The 27,057-nt window shown below is 39.2% G+C and overlaps 1 protein-coding gene across 1 annotated transcript; it reads left to right on the top strand.

The window, feature by feature from the left end:
• ABCB10 (ATP binding cassette subfamily B member 10) lies at positions 1 to 26,672 on the top strand. Its single transcript, XM_051613761.1, has 13 exons — positions 1 to 541; positions 9,996 to 10,196; positions 10,529 to 10,731; positions 12,418 to 12,552; positions 14,147 to 14,293; positions 15,567 to 15,702; positions 18,116 to 18,211; positions 21,358 to 21,567; positions 21,838 to 21,917; positions 23,192 to 23,372; positions 23,622 to 23,665; positions 25,417 to 25,451; positions 26,052 to 26,672. Exons 1-13 carry the CDS (start codon positions 205 to 207, stop codon positions 26,332 to 26,334), a joined length of 2,088 nt encoding a protein of 695 aa, XP_051469721.1. The 5' UTR covers positions 1 to 204; the 3' UTR covers positions 26,335 to 26,672.
• Positions 26,673 to 27,057: the final 385 nt, after the last annotated feature.

Below are 27,057 nucleotides of genomic sequence, written 5' to 3'. Positions count from 1 at the left end.
CCGAGGCCGGCAGCCGCAGCCTTATCAGCGCGCCGCAGGCCGGCCTGGGCCCGGGTCGCCGCGGCCCCGGCTGCCGGCCCATGGGCGGCGGCGACAGCAGCGGCTCGGAGGCGCCTCCTCTTGCCGCAGAGCCGCGCGGCGGGCACCGGCCGCAGCAGCAGCAGCAGCGCCGCCGCCGCTGCCTCGGCTCCGTGCCCCGGCCACATGGCGGGCTACGCGCCGCGCCTGCCCTGGCTGCTGCCGCTGCTGCGCCGGGCGGCGCCGCCCCCCTGGGCCCGGGCCGCCGGGCTCCGCGCCCCGCCGCGCCTGGCCGGCAGGTGCGGGTCGCCCCCCGCACCGCTGCTGCTGCCGCTGTCGCCGGGCGCGCCGCGCTGCCGCAGCCACCCGCTCCTCCCGCCTCCCGCGGCCGCTGGCAGCGCCCCGCGCTCCCTGAGCACCGCCGCGGGCGCGGAGCCGCCGCGGGGGGCTGCGGGCGCCCCGCCGCGTTTCGAGGCTCGGCGGCTGCTGGCCCTGGCGCACCCCGAGCGCTGGAGACTGACAGGTACCGGCCCGGGGCCGAGCGGCGGCCGCGCCGGGGGCCGCCCCGGGGCTTTGACTGCGCGGGGAGGGGGCGAGCGGGGCTGCCTTCCTTCGGGCCGCCCGGAGGGTCTCCCGGGGCGCGGGTCCTGCCCCACCGCCTGCCCAGCGTGCGGGGGACACAGCCCGGGGCGGAGAATGGTCGTATTTATGTGCTGGTAGCGTTGGAGCACGACGTGCAATGTTTGAGCGAGCGTTTGATGGGTGCAAGCAGCTGGAGACGTGCCTTGTCTCCCCCTCGTCCTCTTGCCGCCTCTCGGTTTGTTGTTGTTTTGAAGGGAAGGCAAAAGTTTTGGAACTTAGGAACTCTTCCCTTTTTCTGGTCGTGTTGGTCTGTGCCTGCCTCTCTGTTCAGCGCTGGCTTCACAAGCAGCCTGCAATAAACCTGGGGCCTGAGACTACATGGAATGAAGTAAAACTGAGAATCCGAAGGTTGTTTTTTCTAAATATAAATTGAAGTTCTGGCTTCCGTTTTTTGCCTGAACTTTTTTTTCAGTTGTCTTGAAAACTATTTAGTTTTACTGTCTTCATGGTGAAGTTAAGCACCGTGGTTGTATAAACTGCACCCTTAACAGAGTGATGGTATATACAAAGAGTAGGAACAAACTTTTCTTAATGTTGCTTCTCGTGAGGGTAACAGGATAATAGCTGTTATTTGGAAAATAATATCAAATTATGTGGTTTGTTGTTGACCTTTATTGATGGACAGCATCTATTCTTTCATGGCAGTGTGAGGTCTGTAGGCCTTTGCAAAAACTTGGTATTTCCCATGGATGAGTATATGAGAAAAGAGGAGAGCTACTTAGACTAGCATTAAGAGGTGGTTTTGAGAAATATGGAATACTCTGTACAATGTTTTATTCACAGCGGATAGTTACAGAACTTCATTACATGTTGGCAATTACAGAGCCAAAATAATTCGGATGCAAGTTAATTTTTATGAGAAATTAGAAGTATTTCTATGCCACGAACACCTCTTTTACACAGCCAATAGCACTGTCTTGAGTGGGCAGGATAAAAGCAGGGAAAAACTGATGAGATAGGGCTGGATGGAGAAGGGAAACATAAAACGTTCAGTAAGGCTTCGGTCTTTCTCAGTATTATATTTCTTCATGAACTTAAGGACTAAAAAGGAAAAGGGTCTTTGCCAGTAATGTTCAGTCTGTTCAGATTTTGGTGAAGATTTTTGCTGATCAGATAGGTGACCTGCTGATTACAGCAAAGTTATTTGTTTTTCCCATTGCAATTAAAACAAATAAATCAGCTATTTTAGGGATAGCTTTTAGAAGCCAAAGGCACCTAACTAACTGAGAACTTAATTTAGTTGCCTTTACTGGGCACTGGCTGTTGGCCTGTTTGTCACAGACAAACAGTTCTGCTAGACTTGTTTGTAATTATGTTTTAAAATAGGGCTAAGTAACCTTAATCTGTGCAGGTTACTAATGGTTTTATCCAACTAAGTACATTGACTATCACAGTTACTTAAAATCAGCTACCTGCAGTTTTGTGTTTTGAGATAATAAAATGGCCTGAATTAAAGCTTAAAAAAAAATGCCCACAACACAACAACTTGATGTGCTAAAATCATGAGGGTGGAAAAAATACACAAATGTCGTAATTACTTTTCAGCATTCTGTGGGTCTTGGTTCTGGGAGAGGAGTGAATTTCTGTAAAATTTGTCTTCTTTGTTGACACCCTACTTAAGGGAAAACTTCTGTTGTTAGGCTGTAATTAAGTAAGAGGATGGGAAAAGCTAACAAGGAAAATACTTGGGGTCATTATAGAGCGCAGGGATAACAAACATGGGCAGAATGCCTTACAGGCAGTTGTAGGGAAATCACATCTGCACATTGTATCTAAAATATGTTAAAATATGTTGCATTTTGTTCCTGTTGCATTTTTGTGCTGGGAAACTAGTCCTTAAAAACTCAGTATCTCTGTTTTTCCTGCATTCGGAGGAAGAGGGAGACTAATTCTTTCACTGTATGAAACAATGAACCAAGGGTAGAACGTGTAATTTCCTCTTCAAGTCCACATAGCCAGTAAGCAAATACTGTGGAATCTCTTCAGAGGCTCACAGGTGCTGTTTTGCTCTGCAAGAAAGTTGAGCTCTTCCAGATCTTTTGCATTTTATATAACCACTAGTTGGTAATATTACCACTTGAAGTGATAATACACTTTTGTGATTCCAGGTGTCACAGGCTGTGATATTCTGCTCATTGCCCTTGTGCATTGAAATTCACGGTTGCAGAAGATGTAGTTGCAGTAATGACAGTGGCGGCCTGAGGAGCAGAGGCTGATTTATGAGGAAGTTGAGCCAAGACCAGGGTCACTCATCTTGGGGCAGTGGGAAAATGGTATCAGCTGAGGAGGTGCAGGTACAGGGGTGAAGGTGACCTGTTCCAAATGTGACTGGCACCCTAAGAGACGGTTGCATCTTGTTTTACGCAGGGCCTCTTCACCATCTGCTGGCTCACGAGTTCCAGTGCACTGGCACATGGCACCTCTTTCAACACTCTCCTTGCAGAGGGAGGTTCTGACCCTCTGGAGGCTGTTAGGAATAAAAATAAATGTACCAAATATCATACTGTCAAAAAAAAAAAAAAAAAAAAGGACCAGTGTAATGTGTTCCATGGGTCAGGTCCTGTTACTTCTAGAGCTGGGTAGAGCTCAAATGTATTAAATTTTGTTGTTCTTATTAAAAGTGCTTAAAAGATGGCTAAATACTGTGACAGGAGTTCACTCTGTTAGTGAAATTAGGAGTCTGTTAATTCTGTAATACCTCTCAGGCTTAACAAAGGAGAGAAGTCATTTTAGGAATTCTCGGGCTGATCCTGTGCAGTCAGGTCAGGTAAACCTGTGTCTTCCGTTAAATTAAATTCCCAGGGAAAAGGACAGAGCCAGTGCTGGAGTTATTAAATCCTGCTGTGTGTGTGTGAGGCCACAAAAATGCCTTTTCAAAATGATCCCTTTTATTTCCGTCTGCCTCCTTGTTTCTCCCTGTGAGAATCTGTCTGTTGCGCTGTATCCAAACCACACTGGAAGGAAACAATAGAACTATTGAATTGTAAAGTAAGCTCAAGGAACTCTGAAATTTTTAATCCAATAGCAAATTAGGCTCTTTTCCTGTATAACGCTTCCTACACATTGAGTAAGAAGGTTTGTTTTGTACACAGGTCTTCTCTAATGATGTGCAAGAAATGTTATTTCAGAAGTTTTATTTTAGAATTTTGGCATAATTTGTAATAGCTGTTTTCCTATAGGTTAAAATTTGCCATGAAATCAGAAGAGCACTGCCTTGTTCATACTCTGATTTTTCTGTACTTTAAAGTTACGCCAGGTGATGCATTTTCTCATCCTTGAATGAGAAATACTGGGTTGCTGTAGATTTACCTTTTGTAGTTTTAATAAGCAATACACATATATATAAAAACAATTCTTACAGAAAGGCAATTTAAAAAAAAAAAAAATCAAAGTGTTGTACCTAAGACTACCTGAATTTTTTAATTTGTCTTTGTAGTTCAGAAACTATTTCAATAATTTATTTGGGGTGGTTGGGGTAGCGAGCAACTTGATTTTTTTGTACAAGATGCAGATAAAAATGTAGGATACGTCAGCTGTGAGTATTGCTACAGTAAAGTCAGGCTTTTGGTTATTTATACTTCTACAACCTGACATTTCTTGCGTCAAGTACTTGAGTAGGAGTATCTTTGAAAACTTCAGTTATTTTAGGAAGTTGAATCAGACAGATAATACATATTTAGTTTGTAGTAACACTTAAATGGTTTAATTTTGAAAATTTTGCTCTTGCAAGCTTTGTAGCATGAATGTGAACATCATCAGGCAATCCACATGCTGTTAAGGATATCTTCCCCCCCCTCTCCATTTAAAAATTAATTAAAAGTTAGACAAGTGGCATCTCTGAAGAATCAGTTTTCATACACCCATTCCAACCTTGGCAGCGAGTCAAATTCTGTAGTGTGCACAATGAGAAGGAAGCTAGCAGGAGCAGAAGGGGAAACAGGCGTGCAGGCACTAGACTACCTATCTTTCTGGAACCTGGATTGAACTCCAGGGTTATAAAACTTGCAGTTTCTGTGCTGTCATCCAGCACCTGGGAAATTCCAGGAGAAAATTTGGATTCACTTCTAGAGTCTATGTACGTGGTCACTGTTTTTTTGTTACTCTGTGAGGTGGTTCTGCTCATCTGAAAGCAACTCAACAACCGAATGTAACTTGAATTTTCTTAAAGCAATTCTTACGGCTTTAAAATTGTAATTCTTGTATGTATAGTATATACAGGGGTAAGTGACTGGTTGTTTTCTCACGTGCAATGTGCCTTTTTTAGAAATTGAAAAGGCTGCATGTGTTTTGTTCCCCTTCCCGAGTTTTTCTACTGATTTTGTCAATGTTTGATATGAAGTTCACAAAATGTCCAAGCAGCCTTGCAGCTTTATCACAAAAAGTGTGCTTTCTGTGGTTAATAAGGTTGTTCCCTATTTTACATTGGTGGTAAACGGTTAATGAAGCTGCTTAGTCAAGACACGGCAGAAATGGTAGCTGCTGACCACTGTGCTCATTTAGGTGCTTACAACTTGTCTGTGGAAAGTTTTTTTTTCTGCGCTGCTTATTTGTGTAAATTGTGAAGACAGAAGGAATAATAGATTGGTCTTAAATAAAGACTGTCTTTTACACAAGAAAAATGTAAGCAAGTTAAATGCTTTCATTTTAAACATATGGTAAAAAAAAGAAGTTGTATTTCCTCCTGCAAACCTGAGTTATTTTATTGCTTTCCACCTTTTGATGATTAGAAACTTGGCTGATTTTTAAGGCTGAGGAAAATAAATATCAAGAAAATACAATAGAAATTTGAAAATACTTTGTCTTTGAAAAGAATTATGTTTTTTTAAATATCTCCAACTAAATTCCATGAGTGCACAAGTAATGGTTTATGTTATTTTAACATGTTGTGATAAAATACAGAAATAAGTAGTGCTGTCCTACTTTTCTGAGTGAGCTCTACACTTCTGCTGTATCTGTATTTATTGTGGATTTTGATGGGATAGTAAGCTTTTAGATGTAAAAATTACAGCATTCCTCTTCCCCCCACCCTCACTTGCTTTTACATTTTGTGCTTGGGTCATGAGTTATCCAAATATTTTCCACAATGGCAAAAAAAAAAAAAAAAAAGTATATGGATTCTTAAACAGGTGTGTGTGTGACAAGCCGGTTTTGGAATGTCTTCAAAAGACTAGCTTGCAGCACTGTTAATGCCAGCTCGTAAAGTCGCAATGCCATCTTTCCTGAGAGTGAAGATGCTTGCTTACAGTTGGAGTCAAGCCTCCAGCTTTGCTTTCAAGCGGAGGCTTTGCACAGCTCTTTGGAGGCCTTCCATCAGGCTGCGTGCCTTGATACCTCTTCCTTCTTCCCTCCTATGCAAAGTGTCCGTCTTATTTGCTCTTCCCTTTATTGGGCTTCCTCAAATCACTGTGTTCTGCTCTGTCTGGTTGGACACTCTTCTTGTTAATTAACAACAGGAGCTCTGAAAGCTCTTGTGGCAAGCCTGTAGTCTGCTCTGCAAAGGCTCCTTGGTATTTTGTTTTGCTCCATAGCAAGGGGCTCCTGGCACATCTGTCCTGTTTGCACATAGGAATCTCACTGAGAAGCACTGAGGGTGATTTCTGTCAATCCTGAACACCTTGTGACTCAAAGAGCAGGCATGCTTCGAAGTGGTAGACTTCTTCCAGAAGTTGCATCATGTAGATATTCTGAGCATGAGGGATGCCACCAGCCAATACTCTGGGGCTCACTTCTGTGCTGGCATCTTGTTGTGCCCTCCAAACCCTGGATACTGGTCGCGTTCTTGAGATACTATCTCAAAGGTGTTGTTTGTGTCTCTTGTTTAATTCTGTCCCACAGCCATTTCCTGCAACTGTTAATTTTTCCAAACTCTTGTATAATCCTGGTCAGTCAGATGACCCACAGTATGCCAGCCTTTTCATGAGTTGTCTTGAAGATATTTTCAGTGTGTTGTGCAACTGTGTTGTTGTTGTACCAAAAAAGTCTTTGCCGTTTGAAAAACTGAACTGCTCTTTTATCCTTGTAAAAATAATAAATAAAATAAAAAAACACCACTGATTCAATAACCAGGTCAAACTACCTATAGAATGCTCCTGCAAACATTTTCTAAAAACTGTGATCATCACTGGAAATAGTAACTTGCAAGATTCAGTGTATTGACAATACCTGCAAATTAAGACAACTCCAGTCAAAAAGCTAGCAACTTTCCAAAATGCACCAGGAATGCAGTATATGGCTGTATTTTTTTCTGAGCACAGCATTTCAGTTTTTCTTAATAAAGGACGATTCTCAAAGGTTCTTGCATAATAATAGGTGCAGTCCAGATATCATGTATTAATTTACTTTAACACAGAACTAACACCAGACTAGTCATACCTAGTCTAGAGGCTACAGAACATCCTTCAGTGCTTACAGTGTACTCTAGAAGAAGATTCTATCTTGAACTAAATATATGTGGAACTGGCTCTGTGCAGGGTTGATACCAGTCCTTCAACCTCCCTATATTAATCCAGAACTAATTCTTTGTGGGACAGGATCACCAAACAGAAACGGAATTTACCTAGCCAATAAATATAAAATTTATCAGCGTATCTTTCATAAAAGAACAAGTGAAGAGTCTGATCCCTGTGCACAGGATAGAATGCAGTGGACTTTATTTGTCACTCCAAGTGCCCTTTTGGAAATTCAGTGTCAGGCTAAAAAAGTCACTGTGCATTTGAACTGTACAGATAACTGGAAAAGTAGAGACATTCTTGGTTGCTGGCAGAAGGGTACTTCTTACAAATCTAAAGCTTGCTTTCTGATCTGCTAGGCCTGATCTTCAAATGACAACGGTAAAATACTTACAACATCCTGGGAGGTAATATTTATTAACTTAGTGAGTAGTAGAAACTAGGTATTGTGTCCTGTTGCTGTTTTACCACACACTGCCAAATGTAATCATTACCTCACTTTTCTGTCCTTCATCCCTGACTGTTTTGAACTATTTTAATTCATCTGTCTTTGTATCTGGTTGCTGAACACCTCATATTCCTCCCTTTAGCCAGTTATGGCAATGACAACTCTTCTTTGAATGAGGAGAATGAAGAAATAGGAATCGGCAAACACTCATTCTGTTAGCTTAAAACACACACAGCTTAAAACAAACAAAGGAAAAAGAGACACAGCTTGGTGTCTGCTATTTTCTGGTTGTTCTGTTGGTATAACTGAAGTGAGAATTTCAGTTAGGGAACCTTATTTTGCATGTGATTTGTGATTAAATTAATAAAGACAGGTGTATTGCTTAAAGGGAAAATTAAAAGTGACATGTGGATTACATAAGCTTTCAGGTTTAGGATTGCACTGTTCCAATACATTATTGACACTTTGTCTTGTGTTTGACTAGTTTGGCAGTCTTCAGTTTGGTTTATGTACTGCCATTTGCCTCTAGTTCATCTAAGGCTTTTGGAAGTAATTACAGTGAAAGTCATAGTAGTTTGAATGAAAAAGAGCTGAAGGTAAATCTAAGTCAGGGAGGCTATACCACTAGACAGAGGCATACGGAATTTTTAGCTAGCAGTCCTCTTTTTTTCAGTGAATATTTTTATATGCAGTTCAGATGTCCAGTTTCATCTGTAACTGAGAAATTGTCTGGATTAGTGGAGACTGAGCTGTCATGATGCACTGTGCTTATAAGAAATGCTTTTGACCATCTCCAGCTGCCTTATAGATCAGCTTTTCCTGACAGGAGATGACCTAGCTTTTGTTGGGATTTTTCCCTGCTGCTTCACAGCTTGAATAAACCAATGCAGCCAGCCTGTTAATAAGGCCACTCATTCTTACAAAGTTTTAGGTAGCAAATAATATGCTTATGAGATGACTGTGGCATGGATCACATGTCTGCAGCAGGAAGTCTTTCCCTTTTTTTGGTCTGTCTTCTTACAGCTTCTTTAGCTTCAAGTTAAAGATCCAAGTGCTTTATCTTTCACATGCTTGCTGGCCAGAGGTGTAACACACCAGAAAGATCATGAAGCTTGTTTGGGCAGTGTGTGGAGCTCTCCCAGGGCTGCTCTGGTGCAGAAAAGTGTTTGCTTCAGGTGGTGGCAGGTATGAATTTTTTGGGCCCTGAATTCTTCATCGTAAGTGTACAGCTGCATTTACACGTCAAGTGAAAACTGAAACAAAGCTTTCCAGGTGTGTGAGGGGGGTGGTAAGGGGCATCAAACTGTCTGTGACAGATGTTGAAAATACTGCTTAGAGCAGTGTTCTCCTGGGAGGCTCTCTGCTGTCTTAATCATAGAAGTGATACAGGAAGCTCAGTAGAATGTAATGAAAACTCAAGCAACTTCAAGATTTTCAGTATAGTGTCTGTTTGCCTTTAGAGCATTATCTACTAGTAGTTTTGCAGCAATCCTATGAATGGTTGCTTTAAGAGTGGGCTTGACCGTTGGAAAATTTTTCTGTATAAATGACATTGTTTGTTGTGCTTCAGTGGTTTTTGTATCAAGTTTGCTCAGTTTGCAATTAAGACGGGTTTTTTTCTAGCTTTTAGCCTCCCAAGCTTGGCTTGCCTTTTCACAATGGAGTTACATTCTTGGCTCAAGACATTTCTTTGCAGATTAAAGTTCAAAAGGCTAAGTCTTGATCCATTGCAATTTTCATACAGTGTCAGCTGAGCTACACAGGTTGTTCCACCAGTGATCTTGCAACTGGAATTCAAGAGCTCTGCTCATCAGCAAATGTACTTCTAATTCAAACTTATGCTGTTTGGTGGATTTTTTTTTTCAGACCAACAATAGTAAAACAAAACAAATGTATATAGATTTTGCCAGTCAAAAGTAAACCAAATGCTTTTTTTGCTGGATTCTGCCCCCCCCCCGCCCCAATAAAATTGCATGGTTTAGACACTTCTCAGGTCAGATCTTTACTTCAGTCCATTGTTATCTCAGAAATAGACAATTTGAAGCTTTAATACAGTAGCAAGCATTAATAATAAAACCCAAGCCAAACAGCAGTTGAAGGGTTGTGTGTCAGATAGAGAAAATTTGGTAGCTGTTAACGGTCTCTAAGGATGACATCTGTGAAAAGTTAACTTTTTTGGATGGTTGTGTGGAAGGTTAGACAAGAGAAGCAATTCCGGGACTGTGATTATATACAGAGGCTTTCAGGATCTTAAAATGTGCCTTGCCTCAGTTATTACATACAGTGACAAAACATTGGAACCGTGTCTAAAAGAATGCTAATTATTCAATAGTGGCACTTGCAAGCTTAATAGAAATTTCAAGTGAAAAAAATATTCAATATGTACTATTGGTGATCTTGCAAAATCAGAATAATTTTCCTTTCTTGTTGTTTTGTAGCTGCTGTTGGCTTTCTGACAGTTTCCAGTGTCATTACCATGTCAGCCCCTTTCTTTCTGGGAAAAGTTATTGATATTATTTATACAAATCCCAGTGAAGACTTAACTGACAACCTGACCAGCCTGTGTGCCTTGCTGAGTGGAATCTTTTTATGTGGTGCTGCTGCTAATGCTACTCGTGTCTACCTCATGCAGACTTCAGGTAAAAACAGAAGCAAAAAGTTGTACTGAGAGTCATCTTTTTTTCACAGAGTCAGGGTATCTAATGAACTGAACTAAATTCTTGGCACTGGCTGAGAGATCTTCTTGGAGTCCATAGGGTTCTTTACCAGATCAGAGGTGCAAAGATAAATCTGCTGGAATAATTATTAATTTTATTTACTGTGATGTGACATCTTAAAGCTCTCTCTTTTCTGGTATATTAAAACTCTGTAACGTGACTTGTTCAGTACTTTATAATCCTGTGATTTTTCTAATGTTGCTGTCTGTTTAAAGTGTTGTGTGCTGTGCTTGACTGACTTCTGTTTCTGACAGGACAAAGAATTGTGAAACGTTTGAGAACAAGCCTGTTCTCCTCTATTCTGAAGCAAGAAACGGCTTTCTTTGACAAGACCAGAACAGGGGAGCTGATAAACCGCTTATCTGCAGATACAGCCCTCTTGGGCCGTTCAGTGACTGAAAACCTTTCAGATGGGCTGAGGGCAGGAGCACAAGCATCTGTGGGAGTTGGAATGATGGTAGGGTGGTCTCTTCCCTGCTTGTCACTTCTAGTTTCAAGTTTGTTTCACTTCTGTTAGGTAATGTGTGAATGTGATTCAGTCCAGAAACTGTTGTGTGTTCTTGGATACAAGTGTATTTTTACCAGTCATCTGCAGTAACTTTTATGTTCTACACTGCAGTAGATGATGTGCCTGTAGTCACTTGATACTTACTTAAAAGCCAAAATATGGAGAATGAAGGTTTGAAATGAACTACTGTTGCTGCCCAGATTTATCAAGCAAAGTATAGGAGGCAAATAGCTTAACTTTGTTCTTACTGAAGATACTAAAATCAGTGATAACATGATTTTAGGTTGTATGTAAAACAGGGTGTGAAGGGCCTCATGTGAAAGTCATTGAACTGGGTTGATTGTGGCTAAAGTCCAGGTGAGCAAAGGCAGCACTGAATATCAATTTGCTGTTGATAACTTTTGCAAGTGTTAGTCTTTCTGCGTTAGTCTGTCAGTAAAGAATATGTTTAGGTATGAAGCTTGTTCAATAAAGGCTTCGGTGCAGTGCCTTCGTTAATATTCCTTGGTGGTCAGATAATTTACATAAACACTTGACTTCCTTTGCTGTTTTATGTGGCATTAATTTTACTATGTTTATTGATAAAACATACATTGGTGGCAATCATTTTCAATGAAAGTCTGGCAATTTCTGCTGTCTGCCTGCAGTTAAAAGCAGATAGCAAAAAGTCTCCTCATAAAATAAATTTCCAAGATTGATGTTAATAGAAGCTGTTAAGAGTTTCTACTATCAAGCTTTAAAGCTTTAATACCTTGTGACTGATACAAATTGTGGCTTTCTGTATTTATCTAAGAAAACAGAGTCGTCTAAGATTTTATCTTACCATAGATTAGCTGGAATAACTTTACATAAGGCATCCTACTCAAAAATGCAGCCATTATGCAGTGTTCAAAGGTGGACCATAAGAATTTGGACAGAAATAAGAGAGTATTATGAAATAATTATAACATCAATTAAGTAAATTTTTACTTTTTCTGGAGAGTTTTCTGGTTTTGAATACAGAAAGGAAGATGAAGTGAAATGATATTAGATCTTATTTCAAGAAACCTTACTAAAATAATCTCTTTAGGATCTTTGATGATCATTGTTGTTATTAGTCATAAGGTTTTGCAACAGTAAATTAAATCCATTATTCCAGGTTATGAGCATGTGTGGGTGCTAGGGAACACTGGTTACTCCATCTGTTCTTTGGTTGCCCAGAAGTAGGGTATGATATTTCTCTAGTTAAACTTTCTGTATTGCACCATCTTTTAAAAAGTTTTGAAAGCTCTTTAGAAGCTATATAATAGCTTGTGTCTTTCAGCATCCCCAAGAGATTTCCTAGTAGGCCTGGTTACTGGCAGGTTAAGAGACTTGGCTAAGACCACACAGAGAACGAGTGAGAAAGCTAGAAATTAAATCCAGGCCCCTTTGCTTATAATCCTTTGTTCTAACCGTGGGATATATTTCCCAAACACTGTGGAGGAATGGTTGTTTTGCTGGAAGAAATAAAACATGACAAATAAAAGCATGGCAGCACTAAATTACAATCCTACTAGTTTTAGAAAACTCTATCGAGAGAAGCTGCACTTCAGTACTCAAGTGGGTTATTTTTGATCTGAATGTTAACCCCTGACACATACCTTCTTCTTCTAGTTTTTTGTGTCTCCTAGCCTTGCTGCATTTGTTCTGAGTGTTGTGCCACCCTTGGCTGTCCTGGCTGTGATTTATGGAAGATACTTGCGAAAACTTACTAAAATGACCCAAGATTCTCTTGCAGAAGCAACACAGGTAAACTTTTAACAGACACTTCAAAGGTGCTCTAGTGTATTTAAGTTAATGTATCTGAAGTTCCAGATCTTCTGAAGAGAACTGTACTGTTCATTGCCCTAAGCCCCACTGAGCCTATAGTTCTGGACCTGAACAGTATGAAAGGTAAACCTTAGTAACACTTACTCATGGATCTCAAGAGCAACCATGCTTTGTGAAGAGCTGTCCATAACAATATAATGGGGAGGTACCAGGCCCTGGGAATTTTGAAATGTAGGAAAGAATAAAGAAATTAGGCTTTAGCTGTCTGAGAGCATTAAAAAAAAAAATCAGTGTATGAAGTCCTGTATAATTTAGTACCTGGGTTTGAGAAACACTGTTCTTGAACTATGAGATTGAAGCCATCAGAAGTGTCCTAGATGGATCCATCTTCTAAAAAAACTTTGCTAGCACATACTTCCTTGGAATGAATCCATGATGTTTCGCTGTATTGTCGGCTCTTTAATGTTTATGACGCTTGAAATTTTTAAAACTTCTCCAGGCTTCTTAGCACGTACCCAGATATCTGGGAGAAAAATCAAGGAAGCTGTTGTTTCTAAAGAGGCTGTTATAGAGGGGCCTTTATTGTGTTTGAAGACTGCACTGAAATATTGCAAAGCACTATCAGAGAAACAGTAGTGATAGAGACCTTTTTCTCACAGGTTGAGAGTGGGGAAAAACTGTCAGAAACTAGGAAAGACTAGTTAAAATGCCATAGTTGTCAGCTGTTTTAAACTTGTGATGTCCTGTGTGGGACTTCTGCAAACTGACCGTGCAGAAGGAGGATTAGCTCTTTTCTGTTTATCTTCATCATCTTGAGTTGAAAGGAAACTCATACCTTTGTAAACCAGGTGTGAAGCTTCACATGAACGAGCAGTTTTAGTGTTCTGTTCAAATTTTCAGGTGGAATGGGGAATAGAGGAAAGAGAATTATATTTTTATAGCATATTTTAACTCAGAAAAGGGGGCCTTGTTTGTTGTAAGACCATCACAGTGTCTCCTAAAAACTTAGTCTTATTGGTTGCAGTTGAGGTACTTCTAGAATTAATACTTTACGGTTTAGAAGTTAAAATTCTAAGTGGAAATGGGACATTACTAGTTAATCTAAATTAATTACCAGTGTTGCTTTGATCAAATGAGTGGAATTGTTTTGGGAAATAAGTGCAGCCATTTTTGCATGATTTAGTGTAGAATAGAATATTTTTTATTTTTCTCCTCCCCACGTTGTTATTGCAAGTTTCTGTGATTAGTAACCTTTTTTGTTGTTCACATCAAATTAAGGGGGTTTTTTTAAGCCTAATTTTATATTTTTCTTTCTCTGCTAGCACTTGAGTCAAGGTAATCTGGAAGCTCTTTTTAAACTGCCTGGGCATGTAATTTACTTTTAACTTAACAGAATAAAAAGTAAAAAGGGGGTAGGGGAGTAGGAGGACATGAGAATTTTTCCATTGGTATCCAAAGGAATGTATTTGGAGATCAGCATAATTATACTGGTTTAACTTTGAAATCTTCTGTAAAATGAACATTCCAAATTGTGTGTCTTTGTATATTTGTTTTGTTCTTTGCTTTACTGTAGTTAGCTGAAGAGCGTATTGGAAACATTAGAACAGTTCGAGCTTTTGGACAAGAAGTAGCTGAAATGGAGAAGTATACAAATAAAGTTGATTATGTGCTACAACTGGCTAAAAATGAGGCATTAGCTCGGGCAGGCTTCTTTGGAGCAGTAAGTATATTTTGATGAAAGTAAACCAACCATGTTATGCCAATTATTTTTAAATTCATTAGGATAGTTACAAATCTGTGAGTAAATTATTTGAGTGTAAATTGAACCTACATGAAACTGTGGGAAGACTGGACTTAAATCAGTCTAAATTGCTACATTGCTAAATGGCCACATCTGGAATGTTGTGTCCAGTTCTGGGCCCCTCAGTTCAGGAAGGACAGGGAACTGCTTGAAAGAGTCCAGCGCAGAGCCACAAAGATGATGAAGGGAGTGGAACATCTCCCTTATGAGGAAAGGTGAGGGAGCTGGGCCTCTTTTGCTTGGAGGAGACTGAGGGGTGACCTCATCCCTGTTTACAAATATGTTAAGGGCGAGTGTCAGGAGGACAGAGCCAGGCTCTTCTCAGTGATGTCCAACGATAGGACAAGGGACAGTGTGTACAAGCTGGAGCACAGAAGGTTCCTTGTAAACATCAGAAAAAACTTCTTTACTGTGAGAGTGACAGAGCACTGGAACAGGCTGCCCAGAGAGGTTGTGGAGTCTCCTTCTCTGGAGACATTCAAAACCCGCCTGGACGCGTTCCTGTGTGATGTGCTCTAGGTGATCCTGCTCTGGCAGGGGGGTTGGACTAGATGATCTTTTGAGGTCTCTTTCAACCCCTAAGATTGTGTGATTCTGTGAAACTGCACCTCAAGATACACGTGGTATGAGAAAGCCAGCTTGAATCTGTTTCTTCCCCTCACCCCATAGCTTGGTACTACTTATGTGAGCCCATGCCTCCTATTCAGGGGACTAAACCAGTGGAAAACTTATCCCACCCTTAGCCTTTACAGGTTTGGCTTCTTGATGAGATGAGCATCAATGCAAAGGAAGCTGGGAAGTGCACAGGTGGGGGAGGGAGGGTGGGATTGCATTTTTCCAGAACAATTTGCAGTGAGTTTGCCTAATAGTATTCTAAAACTGCAACATAACGGCAGACTTTCAACTCTTCTCCTTTAATGATGGCTGAGAATAATGTTTGGTGTTCCTTTCCATCTTGGAGAAAAAAATGAATTGCTTGCTTTTTAAATGCTTGTTGGATAGCACAGTGCAGTGCTGCTGGCTGGCTGTTGGCTGGGTTTGCTTTAGAATTGGTTTTGTTCAAATTCAACTCAGTCCTCTAAAAATCTAGATATTATGGGAATTCTTTAGGAGGGAAATTCTGAAACAACATTTTAGAGGGTCAAATATAAGATGTATGTGACAAATTCTGCCTTTTCCTCTTTTTCCTTAGACTGGCTTTTCTGGAAATTTAATTGTCCTCTCAGTCTTATACAAAGGAGGATTACTAATGGGCAGTGCCTACATGACAGTTGGTGAACTCTCATCTTTCCTAATGTATGCTTTTTGGGTTGGAATAAGCATTGGAGGTATGGACATTAGATATTTGTTTTTTTCAGTTCAAAGTATTACAGTCAGTATGGGGGCAGAAGGGAAGAAGCTCTTAAAAGATGTGGCTGTCTTAAAAAGTCTATTGCAAATTACCTTCCCAGGAAATCATACATATGTTTGTTATTTTTTTTTCTCTGAAGAGTTAATGAAAATAATTTAACTTGTAACTTAATCTTAAGCCTTCAATTTTTCCAAAGGAATACAGGTTATTTTTTTTCAATGTGTGTATGTGATAGATACATATTACTTTTATATTCTTTGGGTCTAAAATGAGATACTTGATATATTATGTAAAGAAAGAATACTGGTATTTTTTACAAAATGTGGGTTTGTGCTAAACATACTCTAGTTAGAAAGACATGTAGAATTTAGCTGTAATTTAGTGTAGATTGTCATGAACTGGAAGAATAAGTGCAGTGCCAGCAATACACTACAAAAGTTGCCAACCTTTTTTTTTTCCTTACTGACTGACTCCTCCTTGAAGCCCAGACTCTGTAATCTACTGGCCCAGAAACAAACTGTTCATCTTTTTGACAGAGTAGTCTTCACTACTGCACACAGGCAAAAATGAAGATAAGGTAGTTTGAAGTTTGACAACTGATTATAAGGGTTCTTCTTTAAAATGAGTCTGTTACTTCTGATAGACCAGCAGGGCAGTCCAGCTCATCTGTACTCTTCTAAGATGAAGCTTGCTGTCATGGGAAGCAAAAAAGATGTGCTGGAGAGCAAAATTTACAAAACCTGCTTCCTTGGATATAAAAATGCCATTGATACCTGTTCCAACTACTGAAACCCTTTCTTCTCTGCTTAAATAATTTAAGTTTGATCAACAGATGGATAGCTGGCACTTAGAAACACTGATAAAATGTAATTGAATTAGCTTTTATTTGTAATAAAAACATATTTTAAAATTCTACTTAAGATTATTAAAGAATATAGTTCTGCACAGAGCTCGTTCCCATGGGGACTCTGAAGTAAAGGTGACTTACCCCAAGAGGCCTTCCTCCCTTGAAGCCTACAAAGTATATAAATCTTAAAAGTGCTCAGTCTGCTCGGTATATGTCATCATCAATACATGCAGGAGTTCAAGTAATGAACTGTAAAGATCACTGCATAATTTGAGACTTTGCCTCGTTTTGTTGTAACAGTTTGCTGTATTTTCTACCAAATATTGAAGACGGGTCAAGAAAATGAAAATAATTTTCTAATTAGTATTTGCTGTCCATATTATGTAATGCTTTTTTATGAGTGCTTGTGAATTTGCAAACCTCAGTGTCTTGGTTTCAGGGTGTTCCCTGAGACTCGTACCTTCTTCCTTGAGCCCTGCTCAAGGATATAGATGCTTTGGCTCTTTTTTTCCAAGCAGACATCTTCTCACCATGACTACTGCTTTTGTGTTGCAAGCTTTCACATAGTCCTCAGCAGCAGCATGAAGAAATGCCCTGTTTGTAGTTACAGGCTTATGAACTTGTGCTGTGCTTGTTGCTCAGCAAGAATAAACCAGTAAACCTGTTTTCATAGGCCTTGGGTTTTCTGCCCTCCTGAGAGAATTCTGAACACTTTAAGGTGGAAGTGGTTTATTCTGTACGTTTATTCTGTTGGAATTCAGAGATTTTGAAATGGGTTACTCTAATTTGAAGGACACAAAAATTGAAATAAGTAATTTTGTATGTATGTCTTACTCCATTTTTCATTCTAGGTTGGTTTCTGTGTTTATTTCAGCTGAAATGCCCTTCATCCAAGCCAGCTCCAAGAAGAATCTCACAGCTGCTATGAGCTGGGGCCCAGTGCTCTATGCAAGCCTTTTCCTTAGACTTTGCTTTCTCCAATAATATTTGAAGCACACTGACTTGGGAGAGACATTTATTTATATTTTCCATTATCTATGTAGCTTTTCAAGTGTTAGTTCAGTCTTAGGTTTCATGCTCTCCCAACCAGGAATTTTTATAGCAGGATAACCCTACCTGACAAAGAGGGGCATTGGGAGTGCTCCGTTCTACTGAATTATTTTGAAAATATAGCTGGTTGGATGCAAGGTTATTTCCCTAAGGCTGGATGCTGTTCTTCCTGACAGATGAATGAAGAAGAGTTGCTTTGCTTTTGAGTATACTCTAGTGTGCATGGATTAATTCCTTCTTTTTCTTTTACGTTTTCTTTTTTCAGAATGATTTGTTTTACAGCTATAAATAAGAATGGTCGATAAGGGTTATTGGTAGTTCTGAAGTGAGACTAGGTAGGATTTAAATCAATGTGTCTTACAAAGTGTTGGAGTAAAAGATGCCCTATATGCCTGATACTTCAATGCTGGTGATGAAAAGTACAATGCAAATGTAATGTCTCCTAAGTCTTCCATTCCATATGGATGCAGAATACTGGTCTACTGTTTTTTAGGTCTAAGTTCCTTTTATTCCGAACTAATGAAAGGACTAGGTGCTGGTGGCCGTCTGTTGGAACTTATTGAAAGGAAACCTCAGTTCCCATTTAATGGTAAGTCCTTGGTTTGTTATTGTTCATAGGTTGATTTTTTCCCTTATTGCTCGCCAGTACTTCAGAAAGAGGGCTAGTACCAACTTACACTCTTTTGAAAGAAACTCGATACAGTAGAAATTCTTACGACTTTTCCTAATTATGAAACAGATGATGATTTCCTTCAGTCAGAAGTTTTAGAAGCTGAAAATTTGGTGGGGTTTATTTCCATTTAAATAATTCAGAATATTTAGTAATATTTAAGTGCAGTAAATAAAAATACATTGCCAGCAACACCTTATTTACAGTTTTATTGTTTGGAAACCAGACTGCACCTTCCAGTATAGAGTATATTTTGTATAAACAGCATTTACCTGTCTCCATCAAAGTAGTTCAATGAGCTGCTTGTAGAAGATACTTTCTATGTGAATTGCTCTTTTATTTAATCATCTGCATGCCACTGAGTAAGTCATACATGAGTTTTCACTAGCTCTGTGTGCTGTTAAGAAATCCAATATAGCAGAGCCCACATGAGCAGTCCACACTCTAGTTTATGTCTAGGTTTTGTATGGTCCGCCGATTTAGAAGTATTTAAGGGCTGCTGCAAGAGTATGAGTAGGAAAAGAACATATTTTTTTGAGTGAGCTCTGGCTTTAGGGAATAGTTTTGTCTTTTGAGGTGGTTCACACAAAGGGGTTCTTTTGAAAGGCTGTGCTTCAAATTTCTGTTCTGCTTTTTATCTCCCTGCACTGGAATTCATCGAGTTCTTAATCTGATGGACACCAAGTCACAGTCTGGGCTCTGTCTCATTTCTCTTGACAGCTGCAAGCCTGCCCTAGGATGCTTTTCAATGTGTATAGACTTCACATAGCCAGTGAAAAGAAACAATATTGTCTCCAGTGGATGGAGACAGGGTTAAAATTGCAGCCATTTGTCAAAAAGTTAACTGCCAGCTAGCTAATGAAGGGATTGCTACACACTCTTGTCTTTAGCAATGAAGCCAGCTTAAACTTCCTGCCATGATTTGCTGTTCCCTTCAGAGACCTAGTGCAACTGTTGGTTTCATCATAATTGGGATATGATTTTACATTATGTTTTTTTAAAATTTGGATCATCTTTATAGTGGCCCCAGTGCAGAGTGAGCAGCAGTATTGGGGCAGAAGTTGTCTTTCCCACTGCAGGTGTTGATTTGTTCAGTTACACCAATAGTGACATCAAGAAAACAATATTTATTTTATAGCCCTAACATAAATCAGACAAAGTTTCAGACCTCCATGTAGCATAGGCTTCCAGTAAGCTTCTTTTAAGTTTTCTTTCAGTATAAACTGAATACATAGGAAAGGATATAAACCTTTGTTTCAAAAAATCATTATAGTTGATTCCTGGCTCATCAGACAGTGAAACCAAGAGACTGTTTCTTTTACTGTCCAAACCCACTTGAAACAACTTCTCTCTTACCTGTTTACATTTTATTTTCATGGAACTCCAGCTGTTGTTTGTGACAAGTATCTTGGGAACAAATGACAATGTCTTTTTTTTCCTGTATCTGGAATGCAAAAAAGAAACAAGCACAATCCTGGATATAGGTTTTAGATACTTACACAGTAATATATAGAGGAAGGACTTGTGGTAGCAGACTTCCTGTATTGCAGTAGATTTCAGTGTTTCAGGCCATGGAATAGACACTACAACAACTGAAGAATCAAGATAAGCAATTACTTGTTACTTTCATAATAGTAATGATTATGCTGCTAGCAAAGGATTTAACAAATGCGTTTATTTTCCCAGAGGGAGGTTTACAGACCATTGTGCCTTTACCTAACAAACAAGTTACAATGTGTATGTCCACGGATTAAAATTAGTGAAGAGTCTGAAATTTTATGCTTGTGCCTTTGCCAATTCTGTGCTACTGCCATTAAACTGAAAGCCTAGAGAAGAGGCAGGAATCTGGGAAGAAGAAAAGCAAAATAAATTATTTGCTCTAGGAACAGCAGGACTAGTTAAATCTTGATTGCTAGTGATGAGTGTCTGTATTTCCTGTCTACAGTTACTGTTTAACTAAACATGGGCATGTGCTACCATGTGCTGTGGCTACTTGGGGGTTCCTCATGTGCTCCATCTGAAAAAAATAAAGGGTTTTGAGTTGCATGTCTTTGGCATGAACAGGCACTACTGGGTGTTGCTCTGGTGCTGCCAGTTTTCACAAAACTGGCAGGAGCTTTTGTCAGTGAGACTGTTCTTTGGCAATGCAACATCACTGTCCAGTTATTTTGCTTTGTATGGATATGTGTTGCTGGGATTTAACAGGGCATGAAGAAATTGTGTTTCTTTGTCTTAACCTATTTATAAACTTTTTCTAGTACTGACAGTCTTTTAAGGTAATTCTTTAAATCAAATGCTGTGCTCCAGAAAAAAGCTAGTTTTATTTAACATGGGCAGTAGTTTGTTTAAGATGGTTTATTACGATGTTTCAGAAATGGAAATTTTCGTTTCAGTGAATGGTTGCCTTAAAATTATGCCTCTGGTTGGTCTTTGAATACACCGTTGTCCTGCATTCATTGAACATCCTTTCCACTTAAAAAAAAAGTTGACATTAATGCAACAAACTTAGCAGCAGCTTTAATCCAGTGACAGCCCTTGCTTAAAAGCTACACAGTTAACAGGTAGCGGAGAGGGAACTGCTCTTGTTGAAAGAGGAGGGTGTTTCAGGTGACTTTTGTGGCTCAGTGAAAGGGCAGCAAGTGATTTGCAATGTTTATCTTTTTGCATCTGTTCTATGGCAACAGGACTTTGGCCTTGAACATTGCCATTTTATTTCATTGCTCCTAATTGACAAAACTTAAATTGTTTATAGTATGTTTAAAATTTCAGATAATTACAGTAGAAGTGAACATTGTTAAGTGCAAATTTTCCATGTTGCTGTAAGTAGCCTACAGGTTCACTGCCTGTGAAATTGCATTCAGGAAGGAGGGGTGTACCACACTGATTCAGTCATGGCTGAAATATAAACCCTGTGGTCCTGAATTGTGGCTTGCAGCTATCCCTAGATTTACTGTGGAGATAGATATTTCTGTTATGCGTCTGTAAATCAAATTCTAGGAGTGCTGAGCTGATTTTTTTGTTGTTGTTTCTGTTCACATTTTTGTGTTTTATTCTTTGTCATACAGAGGGAATCACATTAGGCAAAGACACATTCAGAGGTGCTTTGGAATTCAAAGATGTTGAGTTTGCATATCCAACACGTCCAGAAACATCAGTTTTCAAAGATTTTAGCCTTTCCATTCCAGCTGGCTCAGTTATGGCTCTGGTTGGCCCAAGTGGTACAGGGAAATCGACAATCGTATCCCTTCTGCTGAGGCTGTATGATCCTACCTCAGGTATGTTTTGTGTGTTGCTCTCATTCATGACAAATGATGCTTTGCATCTCAGATACCTTATAAACCATCGGGTTTCCTGTGCTTGAGGTCCTGATACGATTACTCCATCAATGCACCAAGCTTCCCTCTGGGGTGTATGGTTATCTTGCAGTAGTGCCTGCATAGCTTCGCATTTCTGATCCACCAGTACATGATTCCCCAGGGTCTCTTCTTTCTGCCTCTTCCCAGTACTTGTCAAACACACCTGACTTTACTGTTTCTTCATTTAAGGTACTATCACCATTGACGGCTTTGATATCCGTCAGCTAAATCCACTGTGGTTCAGGACAAAGATTGGAACAGTCAGTCAGGTAAGGAAGGAAAAAAAAAATTCTAAGTGAATTAAATAATTTTGTGTAATCGATGAGGTGTGCCTCACTTTTCAGCTTTTAAACTCCTAACTGCTGTTGTGCATGCTTTATTCTAAAAATAATTATTTTGAGCTAATCCCATTATTCTGTAGTCTGTTTTTACATGATCATAGAGATTCCAAATACTAGCTTGAAAGAAAAGTGTGTATGTGGACATTGGAAAGTACATTGTCAGAAATGGCGTAGGTGTGACCATCTTGATGTTTGCTGTAAAAAAAAATAAAACAAAGCCTAATGTTTAATCACATTTTGCATTAATGGAAGTTACACAATCATATTTTACCATAACCATTTGAAAACTGACCTTCTGTGCTCTGTGTTGTTTCCAGGCAAACACAATTCCGATAAGAAAGCATGAAAATACAGTGGTGTTGTTGCTTACTCTCATAATGCCTTATCCTTAGCAATGCCTAGACATTGAAAATACAGAAAGATGTTCAGTGGTCTTTGAAAAATAAAATATTTGATCAATTAAACTATGTATGTTCCTTCCGTCATCTCCCCAAATGCTTCACAGTGCAATTAACTGTTAGGTTGATGTTCTGATTAAAAGCATTAAGGATAACTGGGTGCATGTTGCATTTCAAACTATCTGCTTTATGTAATAATGGCACAAAAAACTTTTGTGCAAAAATTATCTTCCTGTTGGCCCATTAGCATAATTCTTTCTGAATATTTGTATTTCACTTGAGTTACTGGTTGGAGATTCATACTGGTATTGATGCTGTAGCATGCCTCTATTTTATAAAAAGAGCAGACTTGTTCGAGACATTTTCCTGTTGTACATCACTTGTCCCATCTGCCAGTCCTCTGTGTTAAGCTTTATCATAAATTAAATACACAAAATTACACTAAATCTGTGTAGACATTGTTAAAAGAAGAATCATCATTGTTGCAAATTATGATACATCATAAAGTACAAAGAGGGGTATTGCTGATGTTTGGATGAATAGTTCTTTCTAAACTCTTCCTCAGCTATTAGAAATTGAGGGTTATGTCACATTTTGTCAGCTAAAAAAGCAACTTATTTTTTATTTGGTTTGGACTGCCCATTTTGGTGTTAGGAGAGAGTTTTTAATTGTTTTAATTAGCTTACATATTCTTTTGTATACATATAAAAAAGGAATGCTGTATACATATAAAAAATTATGTATAGACAATACAGGCATGCAATTACAGAGCTACCATATTAGTTAATATTTTTAATTTATCAGGAACCAATTCTGTTCTCCTGTTCCATTGCTGAAAATATTGCCTACGGTGCAGAGGATCCTTCTACTGTGACTGCAGAGGAGATTCAGAAAGTTGCTGAAATAGCTAACGCTGCTAGCTTTATCAGAGATTTTCCCAAAGGCTTTGACACTGTAGTTGGAGAAAAAGGCATTCTGCTTTCAGGTATGTCTTTAAAAAACATATGTTTTAGAAGTCTTGATACTATATAGAGTGAAGTAAAAATTCTATTATTTTTTGTTACCAGTTTTTTTCTCCAACGCATAGCCTGCAATAAGTATTAAAAAGACCCCCCTCTCTCATCTCTATTTGCCCACGAAAGTACATGTGCCTAATTCTGCCCAGCCTGGGCATTCAGTTAAAATTCCTTCACATTTGTTTTCCTGTTTCAATTTACTGAGATTTCCCCCCTAGGTGGACAGAAGCAACGAATTGCAATTGCTCGAGCTCTGCTCAAGGTGAGCCAGCACCCAAATAGCTATTGAATTACTTTGTGGGGAGGCAGGAAGGGTTAAAAAGGAGGAAGCTTTTCAATGGGAGAGCTGGAAAATTTTTCTAAAAGGAAAATTGTCCCTCTTACATTAATGAGGAAGTTTGAAAGGGCTTAGTAGTTTAACTGAAGACCATTTACTTACGTAAGTGCTTCTTCCTGCTTTTTAGTCATGTTTTTTGATAGTTCTTGCCACAACTGGTGGTAAATCATTGTATAATGGATCACTTTCATAAGTCCAGGTCAAGCATAAAGGAAGACTTTAAGAATAAGGTGATAGTAAACTCTTACATGACACTTCAGTCTTTGTGTTCAGATCTCTGTCACTCATGGGTTGATTCTCTGGGTTGCAGCTTACCAGCACTATAGCTGCCCTGTCTTGGCTTTGAGGGGGGCTCATCTGGGTTTGGGACAAGATGCCATTTCAGGCACAATGTTGTGTCATGGCTCTAGCTTTACGGCAGGCTACATGCTGTGCGAATTTGAGAAGTCTGAGGATCAGAAGGACATTGAGTTTGGTTAAAGGACTAGACATAGGGCTTCACAGGGAGGCAGTTTGGGACTGATGCTTAGCTGGAAATTGTGAGCCTTGCTTACATTCAGCTTACACTCAGGTTAAGCCACACAGGTCTCACAGAGTCATCATGGTTGGAAAGGACCTCTGAGATCACAGAGTCCAACCATCAACACAACAAAAAAAAAACCCCAAACAAACACAAGCAACCACACACACTCCACCAAAAAACACCCACAAAAAAACCCCAGGACCTCAGCCGTTAGAGCATGTCCTGAAGTGCCACATCTACACGTTTCTTGAATACCTCCAGGGATGTGACTCAATCACCTCCCTGGGCAGGCTGTTCCAGAGCCCGACCACTCTTTCAGTAAAGAAATTCTTTCTAATACCAAATCTAAACCTCCCCTGCCACAACTTCAGGCCATTCCCTCTGGTCCTTTCATCTCTATAGCATCCTAGCGTGCCCAGTTCTGCTAGATCACCAGAAATTTTTCTTTATACCGGTTTTCTTGTGTATGAATGCTGAAAAGCTGATTGCACTTCAGACAAGTACAGTTCATGGGAGTAGAGACTTTATTTTGGGGGGAGGGGGGTGGGAGTAATATAAAAAGCTTTAAAAAATACATTAGTAGATGCTATATATGTGATTGGGGGTTCAGTGGAGTCCCTTCACTTTGGATGAGGTCTGAACCTTTTCTTTTACTGTCAACTTCATCAAGCAAGTCTGGGTTATGTGCTGTGTTTTAGAAGAGGCTTCTTAGGGATTTGAGTGCTGGTGATTTTTTACTTTTTATTTAATTGGCAAGAGTTATTAAATGCTAGTTCTTAAGTACTCTTTTATGTGATCTGTGGGTGAAAAACCCACCCAAGAGCAGCAAATAGGAAGTTGAACATTTTTACCACAGTGCTGCCAAGCATACATTACAAATAATCTCCCACCCTTTTTTTTTTTTTTTTTTTTTGTAGCTTTCAAATAGTGTTCTGTTACTGTAGTTTGCAAAATTTGAAGATGGAAGAATGTTGTTTCTGTTTTGTCATCTTAGCATTTAGATTTCTTAAAAGTCATTTTGAATGACACTCAGTTATTTTGATGAAATAAGTACTCTTACTCTTGGAGTTTTAAGCTGTATGAGTCCTCTATTTATAGAAATGTTCATACTTGGTCTAATTGCTGTTATAACCAATTTTACATTTTTCTTCAGAATCCCAAAATTCTTCTGTTAGATGAAGCAACAAGGTAAGAAAGAAAATAAATAGAAAGTTGGGAATTATCAGTCTGTAAAACTAGCATGTGAGGTGTCCTCTTCTTTCTTTCTCTGCATGCCCATGCACAAACCATGTAGCCCCTTATTTTTCTCCACCCACAAAAAGAATGTGCTTTCTAGAGTGTGTGAATTGTTTAGGAGACCTGTGATAAAAGCTGTTTATGCAAAGTGGAAAGGAGAGCTGGTACAGTGTGGTGTCATTTTTCATGGAGTTAAATTTGTAATATGTAACTTGATGGTCGAAACGTCTACTTTTTTGTATCTTTAGTTGAAATTAAGATCTCAAGTGTTAAAGAGGGATGATTATACTGCAGTATAACTTTTTTCACTGAATTAATTTAGTGTTATTTCTCCATGCATATTTTGGAATATGAGAATTTGTAATGCCTATAGCTTGGATGTGTGCACGAAGCACACCAGGAAACTTTTGTGCAGCTCCATTGGTTCAGCTTCACCAACAGTAGCAAGGCTTTGCAGTTTTAGCAAAAGAAGCCTCGTGTATACAAAACTAACCTGTCTTAAAAGAATGAGTAACCTTCTCTCTCCTCTCCCTGCTTCCTATTTCTTCGTAGTGCTTTGGATGCTGAAAATGAGTATCTAGTGCAAGAAGCTCTGGACCGGCTGATGGAAGGGAGGACAGTCCTAATTATTGCTCATCGTCTGTCTACTATTCAGAATGCTGATTTTGTTGCAGTCCTTGGCCAGGGTAAAATTCTTGAATGTGGAAAACATGAGGAGCTGCTTGCAAAGCCAAATGGACTTTTCAGAAAACTAATGCAGAAACAAGCTTTTCTTCAGAATAGTGATACTTTGGCATTAGATTTAGAATCCAGAGAAAAGGATGTATTAAAATAAGATGTATGAGAGAATGTATGAATTATGGAGGCTTCCTAACTACAAAGAATATAACTTATGTTTCAGTTATGTAAATGTTATATTTTTCCAAAATGTACAAAATATTCTTTTGAAACTTAAATGTGTTTAAACTTTTTATTGAAAGCTTTTTAATAATTATTGCAACTTTTTAAAATGTCTATCGCACTGAGATGATTTCAGTGTCTAGATTTTTCTGCTTTGTGTTATGTTAATTGAGACCATTTAGTATCTTGATTGCTGTAGTGCATTGTATGATGATGTGCTGCATTCTCAAGTAAATTCAGTATTTTAAGGATAATTAAATGACAATCCTACCATTTTCATAGCATTGTCTGTTCCCTTCTGAAGGAATTTTTGTTTTCTGTGCTTGTCAGGAATCTTAAAATGAATTGAATTCAAATGAAATTAATTTAAAAATGCATGACACTAAGGTACTCTGAAAGTTCTAACTTCCACTGCACTGTCCTCTCAGTTACCATCCATTCTGAAATGTGAAAGTTGATGAACATCACCATCTACAGTTACTGTAGAGAACTGCATATGAAAACACATTTTTAGAGAGTATGGGAACATGAATTGCAGGACAGTTCTTTAAAAAACAAACAAACAAAACCAACAAAACACCCAAACAAATAAAACCCCTGACTTATACATAAGGACAAATGAAGTGTATATTAGTATATTAAGTCAGCATAGGAAAGC

This window comes from Apus apus, chromosome 3 (assembly GCF_020740795.1).
Source record: "Apus apus isolate bApuApu2 chromosome 3, bApuApu2.pri.cur, whole genome shotgun sequence".
Lineage (NCBI taxonomy): Eukaryota > Metazoa > Chordata > Aves > Apodiformes > Apodidae > Apus > Apus apus.
The sequence above is the reverse complement of the archived record's forward strand: the minus strand, read 5'-3'. Positions and strand labels throughout refer to the sequence as shown.